This window comes from Aulonocara sp. 'chitande type north' Nkhata Bay, linkage group LG23 (assembly GCF_057382095.1).
Source record: "Aulonocara sp. 'chitande type north' Nkhata Bay isolate Kocher_YH1m ecotype deep benthic linkage group LG23, A_spYH_male_GT1.1, whole genome shotgun sequence".
NCBI classification, from domain to species: Eukaryota; Metazoa; Chordata; class Actinopteri; order Cichliformes; family Cichlidae; genus Aulonocara; species Aulonocara sp. 'chitande type north' Nkhata Bay.
In genome coordinates, this window is record NC_141365.1 from 45,069,061 (window position 1) to 45,085,589 (window position 16,529).

General features: G+C 42.8%; 2 protein-coding genes across 2 annotated transcripts in view; both read left to right on the forward strand.

Annotated features, from left to right (window-relative positions):
* Positions 1 to 16,529, forward strand: part of LOC147302750 (NACHT, LRR and PYD domains-containing protein 12-like) — a 144,310-nt gene that overhangs the window by 76,410 nt on the left and 51,371 nt on the right. The window lies entirely within an intron of this gene.
* Positions 3,619 to 16,466, forward strand: LOC147302752 (dynein axonemal heavy chain 5-like). The gene is made up of 10 exons (XM_086284473.1): positions 3,619 to 3,844; positions 4,208 to 4,308; positions 6,247 to 6,435; positions 6,503 to 6,577; positions 11,075 to 11,164; positions 14,001 to 14,072; positions 14,198 to 14,296; positions 15,005 to 15,191; positions 15,407 to 15,572; positions 16,331 to 16,466. Exons 1-10 carry the CDS (start codon positions 3,619 to 3,621, stop codon positions 16,464 to 16,466), a joined length of 1,341 nt encoding a protein of 446 aa, XP_086140599.1.

Below are 16,529 nucleotides of genomic sequence, written 5' to 3' on the forward strand. Positions count from 1 at the left end.
GGGAGAACATCCAACCTCCACAGAAAGGCCCAGCTGACCAACAAGCTTCAACCTACAACCTTCTTGCTCTAAGGCACTAGTGCTAACCACTTTTGCCCATTTCAGCCCAAATCCTGCATCTTCCTGTTTCTGACTCCAGGCCAGCTCCACTAACACTTTCTCATCAGACACTGCCACCTAGTGGAGGAAGTCTTAGTTCCATTTGAAGCTTCAGATTACAGTTAGTTCCTTTACAAAGAGGTGGAGGTGGTGGGGCCACAGCACCATCATCACTGAGTGCCATAGGACACTTAACCTTTGTTTCCATATGCTGGGAACTTCCTGTTGTTCCCAGGAGGACTGGAAAATGTGTGAAAATCTCCCAGTCAGTTCCTCACAGCACACTTCAATCATTTCCCTCCCACAGCATCAGGACCAGGGCTTTTTCTCTCTTTGGTCCCACTAAGAGATTTCCACACAAACAGCTCATCAGTGGGACTCTCAGAGCTACCAGCCCTTTGCTACAATCACAAAGCTCTTCATTGAAATCAATGATATCAAAGCTGGAATCAAATGAGTCCAAGTCTTCTGCTGATTCAGCATCACATTCATCTTTGCTCCTTGTCCTGCATCCCCACCATGGACTTCATTCCTTTCCAAGCCAGCCTTGAGTGTCCTTTATTCAGCTCATCCTCTGCTTTACTTTTACACCTGATTTTAGCTGCTTTATCTCTCTTTCAACAGGTTTCTGTGCCTCAATCTTTTTCTTCTCTCCCTCATAACAAGACAGCTTCTTCTGCCTGAGAACATGTTGGAGTGATTTACTAATCCAGGGCTGCTTATTGGGGAAAATACTTCCTGTTTCCAAAGTAATCCCCATTTTTCCCAGAAAGAAATGTCAGTAGAAATCGATGATCTAAGTGAGAACATGAGCCTTTAAAAAGTCCCAGTGGGTGCAGTCAAAGCAGTCCCTCAGTCCCAGTATAGAGTCTTTGGTCCAGACTGGAACAACTGTGTGCCCAGTTTGAGCTCTCTTCAGTGCTGTGACCTGACAGACCCAGAGGGGCCATCACATCACATTTAGAAGCTCCCCTGATGGAGCCACAACACATGTCCAATACTTAGTCTGTCTTGTTGGACCAACTGGAAGAAATGATTCAAGGACTTAGTCACAGAACAGAGATTCAAATCTCCAAAATCCAACTGGCTGCATCAGGACATATAGTCTGAAACTCTGCACAGTTTCCTGTTTGAAGCTGCTTCCTGTTGGCTTCAGCTGTTTGGAGTTTCCATTTTCTAAACTTCTACATTCTGAACCTTCTTCAGCTCTGAACAGATGATGAAACACTGAATGATTTCAAGCACTTTGTCTAATAAACTTACATCTTTCATTCTTTATACAGATTGATGAGCTGTGGTTTGTCAGAGATCAGCTGTGATTATCTGGCAGCAGCACTGAAGTCCAACCCCTCCCATCTGAGACAGCTGGACCTGTATGGAAACAACGTGAAGGATCCAGATGTGAAGCAGCTGTCTGATCTTCAGCAGAGTCCAGACTACAGACTGGAGACTCTGAGGTCAGTAGAGTGATGGAGTGAGTGGGTGGTGCTGTCAGCAGTATTGTACTAAACACAGTCAGTATGAAACAAAGATCCAGTGTTTCCTGTAAAGCTGCAGCTTCTCAGTGAAGCTGTGAGAGGAGAACGGTGACAGGCTTCAGGATTGGACACAAACACTTCCTGTTTCTCACCTTTATGGTCACCATAGTAACGGCTGACACGCTCTGATCAAACACTGTCAACAGCCAATCAGCTCTCTGAACAAAGCAGCACGCAGACCAATGACTGCATTGATTTCCAAGTTTAAAGCAGTGAAGAACACAGTCTGTAGGTGAGGAAGAATTTAGTGAGAGCAGATGTTTGGATGGAATTCCTCCAGTTAACAGCTGGAACCGTCCATCTGGATTGTTGGGCTTGTTGTTGGGGTTCCTACAGAGCTCAGAGTGGACACACCAAGGTTCTTCTAATGAATGAAAGTCCAAACTCAAACTAGGAGGGAAAAACATTTTCAGCAACTTCAATAAAAATCCAAAGATTAGAAAATGTGAAGCAACAATGAGTCCTAGTACAGTCCCAGCACTGACGTCCCTGCTGCTCTTTATACTGGATGTGCTGCATCACTGACTGACAGCTGATGAAGAGTCTCTGGAAACACTCGTTTATCTCCTCTGCTCTTCCTCCTTCTCTCTGCAGGTGGTGGCGATGATGGTAAACAGGACGGTGTGTGTGCTGAGAGAGGAGCAGCTGTGTCCTGATGATCCAGAGAGGTTGAAGCAGCAGCAGCTTGTGTGTAGAGACGCTCTGACTGGGCCATGTTACTGGGAGGTGGAGAGGAGAGCTTCATCCAGCAGTGACTGACAGAGGAATGAAGTGCAGATGACTGTCAGTGCTGCAGAGTGAACTGCTCTGAGAACAGCTCCACTGTCAGACACAATGTAGAGTCCAGCATCAGCCCTGTGTGTCCCTCTGGATCTGACAGAGGATCATCAGTGTATCTGGACTGCTCTGCTGCTGCTCTGTCCTTCTACAGTCTCTGCACAGTCTCTGTCTCACTCTGGAAAGATTTTACAACTTGTTGTAATTACAGAACGTTAATATAATATTCAAACATGTGATCTTCTCTTTATTTCTGAATCTTTACCAAATAAAGAAAAACCAAACTAACAAACAGAAGCTGTCGTGTCCTTTTTCACCACATCTGTGAATCTTTTCTGTGTTTTTCCTCTTTTCCTCCTTCCTGCAGCTCCATCTTCATCATTCTGTGTCCAGTATATGTGAACACGTCCAAAGCATCTGAGCCTCATGTTACCCGTTTGTGTGAGTTACGCCTGTCGTTGTGTTGTGGTGTATAAATAAGGGGCAGGAGACAGCGCTGGATCTCTGAGTTCTTTACTCTCAATTTCTGCAACATCTGCAATATCTAGAAATGCAAACCTGTGAGCTGTGTGTGTTGTGCGTCTGCTCGGCCACCTCTCCTCCGGCCATGCTGGAAGCAGCTGTGCGTTTGACAGTTTTATCGACTCGACAATAATCGAACAAATTAAATGTTCAAAAATATCAACTTAAGCACTTCAAAGTCAACAAAAAGCTTAAAACAATGAAATAATATTTCACTGACAAAACAACAGCTCATAAGAACGATACACAAAATAATACAGAAACAAACAAATAAAAGTTATTAACCAGGATCCATGTTTTTGTCACAAACACTGAATCAGCTGATTCACTCTTTATGTTTCTGAGTTTGTTTTGTGATTATAGTTCTGGTTTCTGTTTCTGTGTCTTCACTGTGTCCCACGTCTCCTTACTTTGGACTGTCTGTCCTGTCACTGAAGGTGTCTGCCCAACAAGGACGTGGTGCTGAATGCATCCAGACCCCTGCTGACTGTCTTTGCAGCTTCGCTCAAAAGGTACAGTGTCCACTGTGACCCTGAGAGCAGGACACAGCCAGAGGTGAGTCAGCAGTTACAAACTAAATGCTGCTGACATGAATCAAACTGCTGGATAACCCACTGCTCATGAAAATGGCACCTTTCTGTTGCTTTTTGAGATTACTGAGAATATTTGAATTGTGACTCAGATGGCAGATCCAGGCTCTCAGCCTCCAGCTGAAACTTCCAGTCCTCCCCCAGCCAGAAGCTCTGATGCTGGGCTGAGAGACTTTGATCCTTCCCTGGATCCAGAAATCCAGGAGGGAGAAGGAGAACAGGACCTCCTTCCTGATCTGGAGAGGCCTGAGGGAAAGAAAGATGGAGCAGACAGAGCTTTGAACAAATCCAAACCTCCTGAGCTTCACCTCCACAAAGGTGCAGACACTGATGCACAGATTCACATGTGACACCTGCAGCGTCCAGCTTGTGCCGCTGACATTATCTCCACTCTGATACAAGCCTCATTCACTCGCTCACACACGTTCATACAATCACCTTTTCCTCACAGTCACACACATGAATGTAATGAGGGGAACTCGGGTTCACTGTCATTCCTCAGGATCCTTTGATATGCAGACTGGAGGCTCTGTGGATGAAACACCGACTGTCTGAAGCACTCTGAAGTGTTCATGATGGACTTCATCCTGATTAACACTACAATACTTGTTAGAGGCCTTTTATATGTAATAATATTCTTTTCCATTAAAGCTCTGAACATTCTCACTCTTTCTTGACCAGGTGTGACAGGTGAAGGACACCGGCGAATAGGAGGACAGAAGCTGAGAGCCATTAGTCACATGACTTCAGCTGCTGCTGCCTCACCAACCACTGGCCCCTCGGTGAGTCTAGAGTTACAGCAGTGACCACAGGAAGTGCACACGTGTGATCTAAAGCTACATGTGGGCCTGTGACCATCAGTCTTCTCACTGTGGTAGACGGGTTTGTGAGTCCCTGTGATGCTGGGAGTGTCCAGGACAGTCGCTCCTGATCGGGTCTCTCATGGAAAGCTGGTCCCAGGAATTCCTGGAAAATTCCTCCACAAAAGAGAACTGGGAACATAAGTGCAGAGTGACAGAGGTGCTCAGCAACCCTGCTGTTATATGGGAATAGAACCAGAATAGTCGGCAACCACTTGAGTTAAGTTAGCCAAAGAGATGCGACTCAGACTGACTTCATCATGTTGGCAACGTGTCTGCATTGATAAACTCCAGTTATTGACAAATCAGAGAATAATTCCAGTCGTTCAGAGACAGATTGTGATTGTTTGGAGGATGTAATCGTTTCCCTTCAGGGAGCGTGTTGGACGCTCAGTGTCCGGGTGATTAGCTGATGCAACTACTTAGAATCAGTTTGTGAATATGAAGAAAATCAGTGCAGTCACTGGACAAACTCTGATTCTTCCTAGTTTCACTCTTGTTTCAGTCCAGTGTGACTGAGGTGGTAAAAAATGATCTGACTTTTAGCCACACAGCTGTCTGCTAGAGAAAAAGCCTTTGTGCACAACTTTCTTAAAGGCAAACGGCACCATGTTCACTGCAGCTGCAGCAAACGCAGCAAAGAGTGAAAGTTGGACTGAGAATGTTGTGACTGTTTCATGAGAAAGAGCAGGAAAACAAGCATCACACACCCAGACACAGTGCTGGGATTAGAATTAGACTTTAGAGCCAAATGTAGGACAAAAGCTTTAATATGAAAGAGGAAAACCCAACAACAGCCAGAGCATGAAGCTCAAATCTATACCAATCACCAAGAAAGCTGACAGGCCTGTGACACGTCAGAGACGCCGTTCAAATCATAAAGAAGTTGGTTTATTGACAAAATGTAAAAAACCAAAAGAATCAAGTCAACCTTCAGTTTCGAGCGAGTAGACCAATCAGGCACAGCAGCAGCTCTAGAATAAGCAACAATTTGATGTCTTACAAACAACCTTTCATATACACACATACATATGGCTCATATGCTGTTTAAAAAGGGCTCAAAGACCCAACAGATTACACAAAGTACAAAAACACTTTCATTCAGACAACAGTCAGCTGTGCACGAGACAGAGAGCCGACTACAGTTAGTAACATGGACTCACTTTGTTTCAGACACGACACAAAGTAACACAAAGCCACAAAGAGCAGAAACATCAAAAAGGAGGCAGAGCAGCAGCAACTGTCCATGAGCTGTGAGGCTAACAGCCACCCACACTTCCTGTGATGCATAATGAAAACAACATTAACCTGAAGGATGATAACAACAGAAAGAAGTCTAAGCTAACGTTACACAGCGCTCACACAGCGCTGACTGTACAGGCCTCACACAGCTACGACCTGCATCCACAACACCTGATTCTACTGAACACAAACAAGTTAATGATATATGAGCAATCCAGGGAAGGCTTCCAGGAAGGTGAGGATCCAAAGACAGCTCTACAACAGCATCAGTCAGCAACAATGTTACTAATCACTGACTCTTTCATCCTTTTATACTCAATCAAAAAGTGCTGTGTTCACATTTGTTTCTGCTGAAATCCAGAGACTGAAAATGCGTCTTTTTAAAGTTTGAATAAACTGACTGAACTTCTCACGAGTCCAACCGTGAGGAACACTTCCCCCCATGACACATCACAGGACAACGTCTCAGTGGAGGGGGGACAGTAGCTCAGTTTAGGCAGTCACACTCAGAATCGATGCCTCCAGTCAGGGTCAAACGTGGTCCTCAGAAACCTGCAGATGTTTGGGCCAAGCTCTCACTGGTCTCTGCGTCTGTAGACTGAGCTGATGTTTCTCCAGGTGTCTGGTAAAAGGACGATGCTGCTGTCCAATGAGGCGAGGAGAGAAGTAGCCAAACAGGCGAGAGCCGTGAAGGAGGAACGGCGGGCAGCTCTGGATGCCCGACATAAATACCTGATGAGCAGGCTGGCCGACGCCGGCAGCCTGGAGGAGGCGGCGGTGGAAGACGCCATCGTCTCTGATGACAGAGTAAGTTCAGAGACGTGATCCTTCCTCAGAGTTGAACCTTTGAGTCATTAATGTCTGATTCTTCCAGTTCAGTCTGATCCATGAATTCTTTGCTGCAAACGGATCCAAGAAGCTGATTTTCTTCTATCAGGATGTCAAACAGGTAACTTTGATCACATTTCTTTTTTTTTTTCTTTTCTTTTTTTTCTTTTCTTTTCTTTTTTTTACTCTCTTCCTCTTTTCTCTTCTTTTTAGTGCTCGGAGACTAACCCTCTCTGCACAGGAGGAACAAACTGTGCGCACTTAGTTTGTTTCTTAGCACTAATTAGCAGATATGTGTCTTGCCAATCAAGTTTGCTAGTATTAGCAGCTAGCTTAGCCGTCAAGCTTTTTATCTAAATATGGTCATTGGCAACTCCAAAAAAGCAGTGGTGAAAATGCCAACAATGACGTCAACATTTTCTCAGAGCAGTGGGGAGCACTACAGTGTTTCTGTCGTATGGCAGCACCTATTGTAAGGAGAAAAATGCTGAAATGTGACTCGCTGATCTTGCTATGGCTATGATAACATTATTCAGTTCATTGTTATGTAAAATATGTTTATACTATTTAAGGTATTCATTGCAATGGGTGGTTCCACACTGCAGTCTCTAATCTTGCAAGGAAAGAGAGGAGCTTCCCTCTGTAATGGAAGGACATTTTGAAATAAAGACGGCTGCAACTTTTCCTTCTCTTTTTCTGGACCTCCAGCGCACCTTTAGCGAACAAAGAAAAGCACAAATGAAAACAGGAATAAAATAAAATCTTTTGAACAAGTGTCTATTTGTGAATCACTGTATTATTTCATTTATTTGTTTCTGTTTATTTATGTTTTGAACTATCATAATATTTTCTCCAAACTTCTGATGATAGTAGAATTTGGATTTGAATCCAAAATATGACTATCCAATAAAACCAGTAAATGTGTATTTGTATCAGACATCATTTGGGTTCATTGCAATTTCAGAACAAATTCTTATTATTAGTAGTAGTAGCAGTATAAACCTCTATTACAAATGTATTCTTTACCTGTCATTATAAATTTGCCATTGTATTGATTTGATTTATAAATTAAGCCAAATAAATTATTAATTTTACAACTGAGAATCCTATGTGTATGTTTTGCCACCATCATGGCTATAACTATTTTTAGACATGCTGTAACTGTCATGTGCTCAAACGACTTTCTGTAAACACAATGAAGATTTCTATCCTTCCTGGTAAACTATTTGTGAAGTTTCAAGAACTTTGCTCCTCTGAAAAAGCATCACTCAGAGGAATGTTGGCAGTGACTCAGAGAGACGATCAGACATGTAGAGCACCATAAACTCAGTGACTGAAGGGTCACACATTCAGCTTTGGATTCACTGTAAAATGTGAAGCTGGAGATGATTTCATTCACCAGCAACAGCAGACAGCTGAATGGAAAAGTTCAAAGGTTTAAAACCACAACATTTGGAAATCCGGAGGATGTCATTTAATGTTGTGTCAGAGATAATTCCCCCCAAGTTATTAGTGACTATTTCATAATAGAAATGACCAGGTTTCCCTATTGACAAGGGTGTCATATTTGATACATGGGTTTTTGAGATCCTAACCTACTTATATGTTTTGTTTTGTTTTTTGCAGTTATTTAATTTTTTTATATGACTGTCCTTGATTATTTTACTATCTTGTGTATTTTAAAATTTAAAAAAACTGACAGTGTAAGAGTCAAGGCAGGGATTACTGTCATAGCGCTTTGAAATTATTTAAACTAAGAAGGAAGGATCATAGTAAAATACACGTTTAGAAGTTGAAATGTTGAAATGTAAATCTGTAAGTAACAATTTGTAATACCTTTATTATATTATCTTCTACATTTCCAGTTAAGATTTAAAGCTCGGCTTAAATTTTGTCAGATTTATTTTTAACGTAAGTGACCTCTCGGGGGATTTTAAGGGTTCCAAGGAAGACAAGTAACTTGCTTAAACTGACATAATTATTGCATGTTTGCCGGAGTCAGCAAGCTGAAGAAAAATTTGGATCTTACTGGAATCAGATCAGAGACATAACATCAGAAGTGGTGGGGAGGTTGGGAAATTCAGGAGGCAGGAGGATAAAAACAAGCTCAGACATATCTGACGTTCAGTTCAAAGAACTCAATAAAACAGAAAAACTCTTTGATGCAGTTCTTGGAAGCAAATGTGGGATGGTTTTCATCAGCAGGCAGGTTTCTTTCAAAATGAAACTACAGTTCAGATCAGACTCAGATCCATCTGTTCAGTCACTTTCTACTGCTTTATTCAATTCAGGGTTGTGGTGGAGCTGGAGCCTGTCCCAGTTTCACAGGACGAGATGCAGGGGACACACCCTGAACAGGTTGCCAGTCTGCCACAGGGCCAACAAAGAGAGACAGAGTCCTGCAGGAATGTGGGTTACTCGGTTTTGCCAAGAGAAAAGTATAGAATAGCTTGCCAGTCAGCAATTAACATATAACCACTCCAAGGTTCACCCAGTGCTATTTGAATAAATTTGCGCCAGAGGCTTTACAAAGCATTTCAAACAAACACCATACCATATGGTTACAAAGCATTTCAAACAAACACCGTACCATATGCACAAAAATGCTAAAAGTTGAGTAAAAGTTAAGAGAAGGATATTGTAGGGGAGACCGGGGATAGTTGTAACGTGGGTCAGTTGTAACACTTCCAATTTCTCCAATCAGGGCTAAGTTTCAAATGATGTGACTCATCCTGTGCATGCCCAACTCAGTTCTGCTATCACATGTGAAAAATCAGCACATTTTGTCAAACACAGACAATTTAACACGAAAAAAAGTAATTTGTATGCCAAAAAGTAAGTTTTTCTACTTTATTTCAATTTCTAATAGCATTATCTGCTTTGCAGTTAAACTCATCAAACTTGAATTATGTTATTTGTATGTCTATGGGGATATATTCTGTGTAGGTCTTTAGTGCTAATGTTTTAGCCGTTGGCTGTAATGTTAGCTAGTTCATGGCTATAGGAGTCTGGGTCAGTTGTAACAGCAACAGTCTGGGTTAGTTGTAACAATAATGCAGATGTTACAACTTACCACACTATTACTTTAACTTATATTAAACAAGTTGGGGCAACGACATCAACAGAGAGAGGTTCACTGGTCGCATTCGTATATGCGGTTAATGCCATTGGCAACACAATTACTTCACTGTTTGTGTTCCCACACATACATTATGCAGACCTCTGCATCAGAGATGGACCAGTAGGAAGTACTGGTAGTGGAAATAAATCAGGATGGGTGCAAGAAACAGATTTCCTCATCTTTCTGAAGCACTTTGCAAACCACACCAAGGTAAGCCATGATAAAAAGTAATGGAACTGCGATGCTGGTGAACAACTACATTTTTTCAGCTTCATTGTTATGTTCAAAATTGGTGCAAGAGTTGTAGGTTATGATGCCCACTGAGCCAATGAGGCCAAACTCAAGGAAGACCAACCAAAATTAATGAAATATTCAGTTGCAGAAAATTCCATAATTTGTCTTTTTTGGGGGGTTGGAATATGTTCAAAAGCTAGATTTCTGCATTCTGTCACACACACACAGCTACATAAATGGCTCTAAGTGCATTCATGTGTTGAATAAACAAAGATTACATGTTAATATTTTGTTAGTACCCTTATTTCATTGTGTTACATTTTACCCCAGGATATGTTACAACTAACCCAGACTATGGGGTTAATTGTAACATTTCACTTTTTTTTTTTTTTTGTGTCCCGTTTGGATCTTTAGCCATCAGAATTGTTGTCTTAAGGCCAAGAAAGATGCCAAGCGGATTTATTTTACCAAGTGGATCATCATGGCCTTGGCATATTGGTCCATTTGATTGACCTTTATTATAATTATGAATTTATTTTATTTTCAGTTGCTACAAACGGGACAGACATGACTGTGGGATAGAACAGGGGGAAAGAATGAAAGAAAGAGAGGGAGAGAAAGAAAACCAAAGGGGAGAAGAGACGGTGAGAAGGGGGGGAAGAGAGAAAAAAAAAAACAAAAAAAAAAAACACCAACAAAAAAAAAACAAAAACACCTGGGTCACCTGTATGGAGAAAAAAAACAGAAGAGAAAGCAAACAACAAAGAACAACATAATAAAAAAAACAGCACCATCACAATAAACTAGCTAGCAGTAGATATCAGTAGATACTAAATAATAAACGATATTGTGCAGCACGCAAGATAGACAGCGCACAATGTGCTTTGAGGCAGCAGCCAAGAAAGCTGTAGTCCGCGTCTGTGAATACCCGTGTGTACACCTGTGTGCATACCTGTGTGGATCAGCATGCTTGCATTCCAAAGGTTTCTCCATGTAACGATCTGCTAGGGAGTGTGGGGAGCCACAGCCCCGTCCTCCAGGGCATGAAGCAGGTATGGAGGAGATCAAAACTCCAGACATCCAGAGGCCCCCAGAACACAAGAGACCAAGGAAGACCAACAGAGGGGCAGCCGCGCCACTGTCCCAGTTTGATCACATTTCAATGACTGACACATGAAGGTCTAACCGCTCTTCATAATCTGCTGTCCTGTTTGTTGCAGCGTACTTTGTATTCATATCTTTTAATATCTGCCTTTCTCCCAGAGTCTGTCCTCCCGTCAGTCTTCCTTTGTGGACGCATCAAACTCAGCTGTGGCTCAGAGGAAACTCTTCCTCACTACGGGGAACTCTGAGGTTGGCTTCAGCTTTTTGTGTTTAGTTAATGTGAGAATCACAGAAAAATGCTGATATGAAATTGGCAAAGAGCAGATTATTGAACAGCGAGGCAGACAGTTCATTTCAGTGATGCCAGTTTATTAGAAACGAGGACTGTGGGGCTGCTGGAAGTCAGGACGGCCGTTCTCTGGATAAACCTGACAGCTGAGGTGGAGAGCAGGATTTATCCACAGACGGCTTCTTCCAAGCAAATGTCCTGAACACACCTGAGCTGAGGGTTACACAGAAACTGTCTTAAAGCACGAGCCTGGATCAGACTCGAGGACTCAGAGCTCAGGTGTGTGACGTCACATTGATCCACCTCTCGGGGTTTTTGTGTTCTGATGTATCTGGTTTCTCTTTAAGCTCCAAACAATACCGAGCCTACGATTCATCATTGTCCTGCTCAGAGATGATGAGCCTGAGCGTGTTTGTGTTTCCATGGATCAAACTGTGCTGCTTTGTTTGATTAACGAGGTGATTAAAGTCTTTGACCAAACACTGGATGACTGACAGCTGCAGGCTGAACATCAGGAGGTCGAGAGGCCAAAGTCTGAGGAGCTCAAAGCTCCACAAACACTTATTCACAGAAAAAAGGACTACAAACATGGAGGAGCAGCAATCAGAACACGAGCTAAAGGCTACATGCTAATAACATTTCCCCTGGATGTGGTTTTAACAGGATCATGAATGATGAAGTATTTAAAGTCAGTTCCAGCCTGAGTCGGTGCCGTGTTGGCAGCTCTGATATGCAGAAACTTGCAAACATGGGACAGGAATAAAAACACTCCTGTGACGTCAGAGTTTATGAATGATGACAAACTGTTGCTTGTTTTTAGAAACTTTGTTGATGCTTAAAATGATCAGGAAATAAAAGCTGAATAGATCCACTTCAAACAGGAGAAGCTTTCCAGTTTGCATCAGCTGGGAAACTCGCTCATATCCAGTGTTGGGCAAGTTACTTTCAAATAGTCATTCAAAATTAATTAAGTCATTAATTATAGTTACTAATTACTTCTTCAAAAAGTAACTTAGTTAGTAACTGAGTGACAAGGTTCTAGATGTAATTAATTACTAGGAAAAGTAACTATTGTGTAACTTTAAAAATACCCTCTGGGCTCCAGGGTATAATCGGCCATTGTGACTCCTTTTGTCAGGGTCCTGGGTCGCAGCGTTTTGTGTTTCCTTTTGGTTTCATCTTGTGTTTGGTGTTTATTCTGATTTTGTTTTAGTTCTTAGGGTTTGGTTCTTATGTTTAGTGCTTCCGTGTTTTATCAGCCCTGCCTGTGTCTGTCCTCTGTGCTCTGTTCGTGTCCTTGTGTTGTAAAACAGTCTGTGTGTTTCCTGTTTTACTTTGAAGGTTTGTGTCTCGTCTTGTGGTTCAGCTGTCATCCCCTCATTACCTCGTGTGTATTTATAGTGTGTGTCTGCCTGTGTTGCTTGTGGCGTCGTCTGCATTACTCTGTGTGTCTCCGTGTCCATCGGTGTGTCTCCACGTCTCTCTTCCTTCTTCATGTCATCTCTGTGTTTCCCTGCTGCCCTCATGTTTTCTGCTTTGTCTGTTAGTTTGTCCCAGTTTAGGTTGATGTTCGTTCTTCCCTCACCTTTGTTATTTTCACTGTAAATAAATCTCCACCGCCGTCTGCATCTTGGTCCTCATTCACTCCACCACACGACTGCTGCCCCAGCCGTGACAGCTTTTTATGTTTCCTCTACATTTACCTTTAAAAATTATTTACTTTGCCGTGTTTGGTATCATTCTTTTCAGCACAACCTCACGTGTCTGAATCTGCAGTTATGTTTTCATTTTGACAAACTGTATTAACACAATTGATCTAAAATCAGACAGAAAACAAAAAAGTTATATTTTTTACTGTAACAACCACGAACATGTTTAACGAATCATTTTTATAACTTTAAATGTAAATATAAATTTGAAAATTATACACACAAGTTTTGCAAACAACAAAGTTATTTGCAGCCATTTACCTTTTACCCTTTTTTTAATAACCATTAAACTATTTCCAGAACAATCAGCTGTTCTGCATTCAATAAGACGCCACACGAATTATTTGTGCGACTCCAAAATAATAATTAGTGTCCAGTATAAAGGAGAAGATCACAGCCTGATACCTGCAGGTCTGACAGCAGCTCATAAGCAGAGAGTGCTCGCTCCTGTCCTTAGACACTAAACATGAAACTATTGAGGAACAAACACGCGTATATATTGTTTATCATGACTCTGGTTTTACTGGCCTATCAACACAGTTTATAAACTGGTATATGTCACCTTGTTGCTTTGTCTGTAAGTGGTCATGTGATTGTCTTACCACGACTCCTTTATTCTTCCTCAGGCAAACAGCAGCACTCATGCGATTGTTTTGCCCCCTGAGCTCCAGCTGTTGTGCCAAAAAGTGATGGTCTGTCTGCGGGAGCGCACAGCTGCTTAAAGCTGCAGCGCCCAGATTACTTACAGCTACTTCCTGCAGCTGATATAAGCTGCTGTAAGCTGAACACAGCTTCAACCGTCTGTTTGTTGAAAAATAGTAACGGACCGCCCCACATTTTCTTGTTAGTAATTGTAACGGCGTTGTAACGATAGGAATAGTAATTAGATTACTCTTTACTGAAAAAGTAGTGCCGTTACTCCCATTACTGGTAACGAGCAGCCTGCAGAGCTCTCCAACCACCCCGTCTTTAAAGCCCATGAAAGGTTTTCCTTTGCATGGTGAACTTTGGTGACAGAGTGCAGAGGAAGTGCTCTGTCTGCGTCACGTTAAAGGAATCTGAACTCCATCACGTTCTGTATTTCCAGCCTTTACTGGGGAAATGTCTGTTCTTCCTGAGAACCACTGAGAAGGCCATAACCACCGCTAACGTGCAGCAGGTCAGTAACTGGTCTGGGTCACCTCCTCACCTGCACATTTAACAAACCGCACAGACCTCATTGGTTGACTGTGACGTGGATGCAGCCAATCATTCTGATCTTCTCGTGCAACCTGATGTTTCCAGGAAGTGAACTTTGGCGTGTTGGACTGCGGCGGCGGCGTCCTGAACAGTCTGGAAACTCTGCTGACTCGCATCATGTTACCTGCTCTCAGGTCGCAGCAGGTAAAACACCTCCATCCATTCAGGCTTTCACTGAGCACAAAAAGGGAGATGTTTTAAGCTTCCAGTGATCACATGACGCCATATATGAAGACTTTGTTGATGGTGGGAAGGAAGAACTCTTTTTAAACAGGAAGAGACTGAAAGCAAAGAAAGGGGCAGGGAGGGGCAGCCATGAGGGGTCAATCCTGTGAAGAGAAGCCAGTGTAGGAGAAATCTGCTCTCTCTTTCTAGTCCCTGTCAGGACTCTTGCTGCAGCATTTTGGATCAACTGAAGGATTTTCAGGGAGTTTTTTGGACATCCTGATAATAATGAATTACAGTCGTCCAGCCTGGAAGTAATAAATGCATGAACTAGTTTTTCAGCGTCACTCTGAGACAGGATATTTCTAACTTTAGAGATGTTGCACAAATGGAAGAACGCAGTCTTACATGTTTGTTTAATATGTGCGTTGAAGGACATGTGCTGGTCAAACATGACTCCAAGGTTCCTCACAGTGTTACTGGAGGCCACACCTTGGGCTCATCTGTACCTGCTGGTTTCTCTTTGTGGGCTTTGACTGTAGAGCAGCTGTTACATAATGATCCATGAAAAGTCTTATTTGTGTGCAGTGCTCCTCCTGATGCTTTTGGCTGTGAATGAGGTAAAAAGTGAAACAGGAAAACACATTAACCTTTGTTGTTATTGCTGACCTTTGACCCTGTGCCCAGTCGTGGGGCTCTGTGCAGGACGGCGCCTCGTGTCCACACGTCCAGTCCTTCCTGTCCTCGGTGGATCAGTTTGTCAGTAATCTGAGCTCAGCCCGACTGAACATGGAGAGAAAGTTGCAGCTGCAGCACGTGGAGCTTCCTGACGCCATCAGCCAGCTGAGCAGCCCTGCAGACTACAGAGCAGCAGGTATGAAGCTCAAGCTGTTCACATCTCACACAAACAATAAGACTGTTGGAAATACAGGAAACATCATTTAAAGCTTTAAAAATCAACTCTCAGGTAAATCAAACCAGTTTATCTGTGGAAGCTGAAGGAAGCATCTGACCTGAGACGATGGCTTCTTTGAAATAATGAGTCCGTGTTCACGTGTGTTTAGAGGAACTCGTGTGTTTCGCTCTCAGCCAATAACAGTGAGCTGGTGGAGCGTCTGGAGGAGGTGTCGACCCTGTGGACCAATCAAATCAAGCAGGTGCTGACGGAGAGCGAGCAGATGAGGAAAGAGGCCGACGACGTCGGGCCGTCGGCCGAGCTGGAGCGCTGGAAGAGCCGCACGGTGACCTTCAACAGGTAGACGCGTCCTCTCAGCTGGATCTCCTGTAGCGTCAGCATTTACAGGTTTCACTTTAAACTCAGTTTATCAAACATGATCTGACGTCTGTGGACAGAAGCTCCTCAGACCTGCAACAGTTTAGTCTCCACTCTGAGACTTCAGGACAAAACCACTTTTACACAATATAACTTTCTGTTCTTTCTCTTTCTGCTCTTTAAAGTTGAAATGTTCCAAAATATTCATGTGTTTGTTTGTAGAATAGTTTTTAACCCTTTCATGCATGAATTATGACGACATCAATCAGGATTTATTCTTTAGTATTTTTATTCATCTTTAGGGATGAAAACAGATTTTTGAACTTCATTTTTTAAACATGTATTTTTCCATCTTGGTTTGAAGAAATGTTTTGTGCACTTACACTGGCTGACCAGTAGGTGGCAGGTATGGCGCGACACATCAGAGTCCAATGTAGAGGTTTATGTGCAAGTACAACATCAACACTGTGTGTGTGTGTGTGTGTGTGTGTGTGTGTGTGTGTGTGTGTGTGTGTGTGTGTGTGTGTGTGTGTGTGTGTGTGTGTGTGTGTGCTGCAGTGAATCTCTGACTGCTGTAATCTGAATGCGGCGTATCAGCGAAGCTTCCACAGCGTCAGAGACAAACTGAGAGGAAACCTGAGAACAGACAGTTTGACTTCAGGTGATCAGTAACTGACTCTGAGTCAGAGCGTGTCAGCAGCGTCACGCTAACCTTTACACATGTGTGTGCGTGTTTTCAGTGAGAACTACATCTTCGGGAAGTTTGACTCTTTCTGCCGCCGTCTGGAGAAGATGGCTGACATGGCGTCCACTCTGGAGAGCCTGGCTGCTCTGCAGAGCATGAAGGTGGATGATTGTCAGATTAGAAACAAGTGACTCCATCAGATATTCATCAATGCACAATAATAATTATAATAAGACATTTATAATATAAAAATG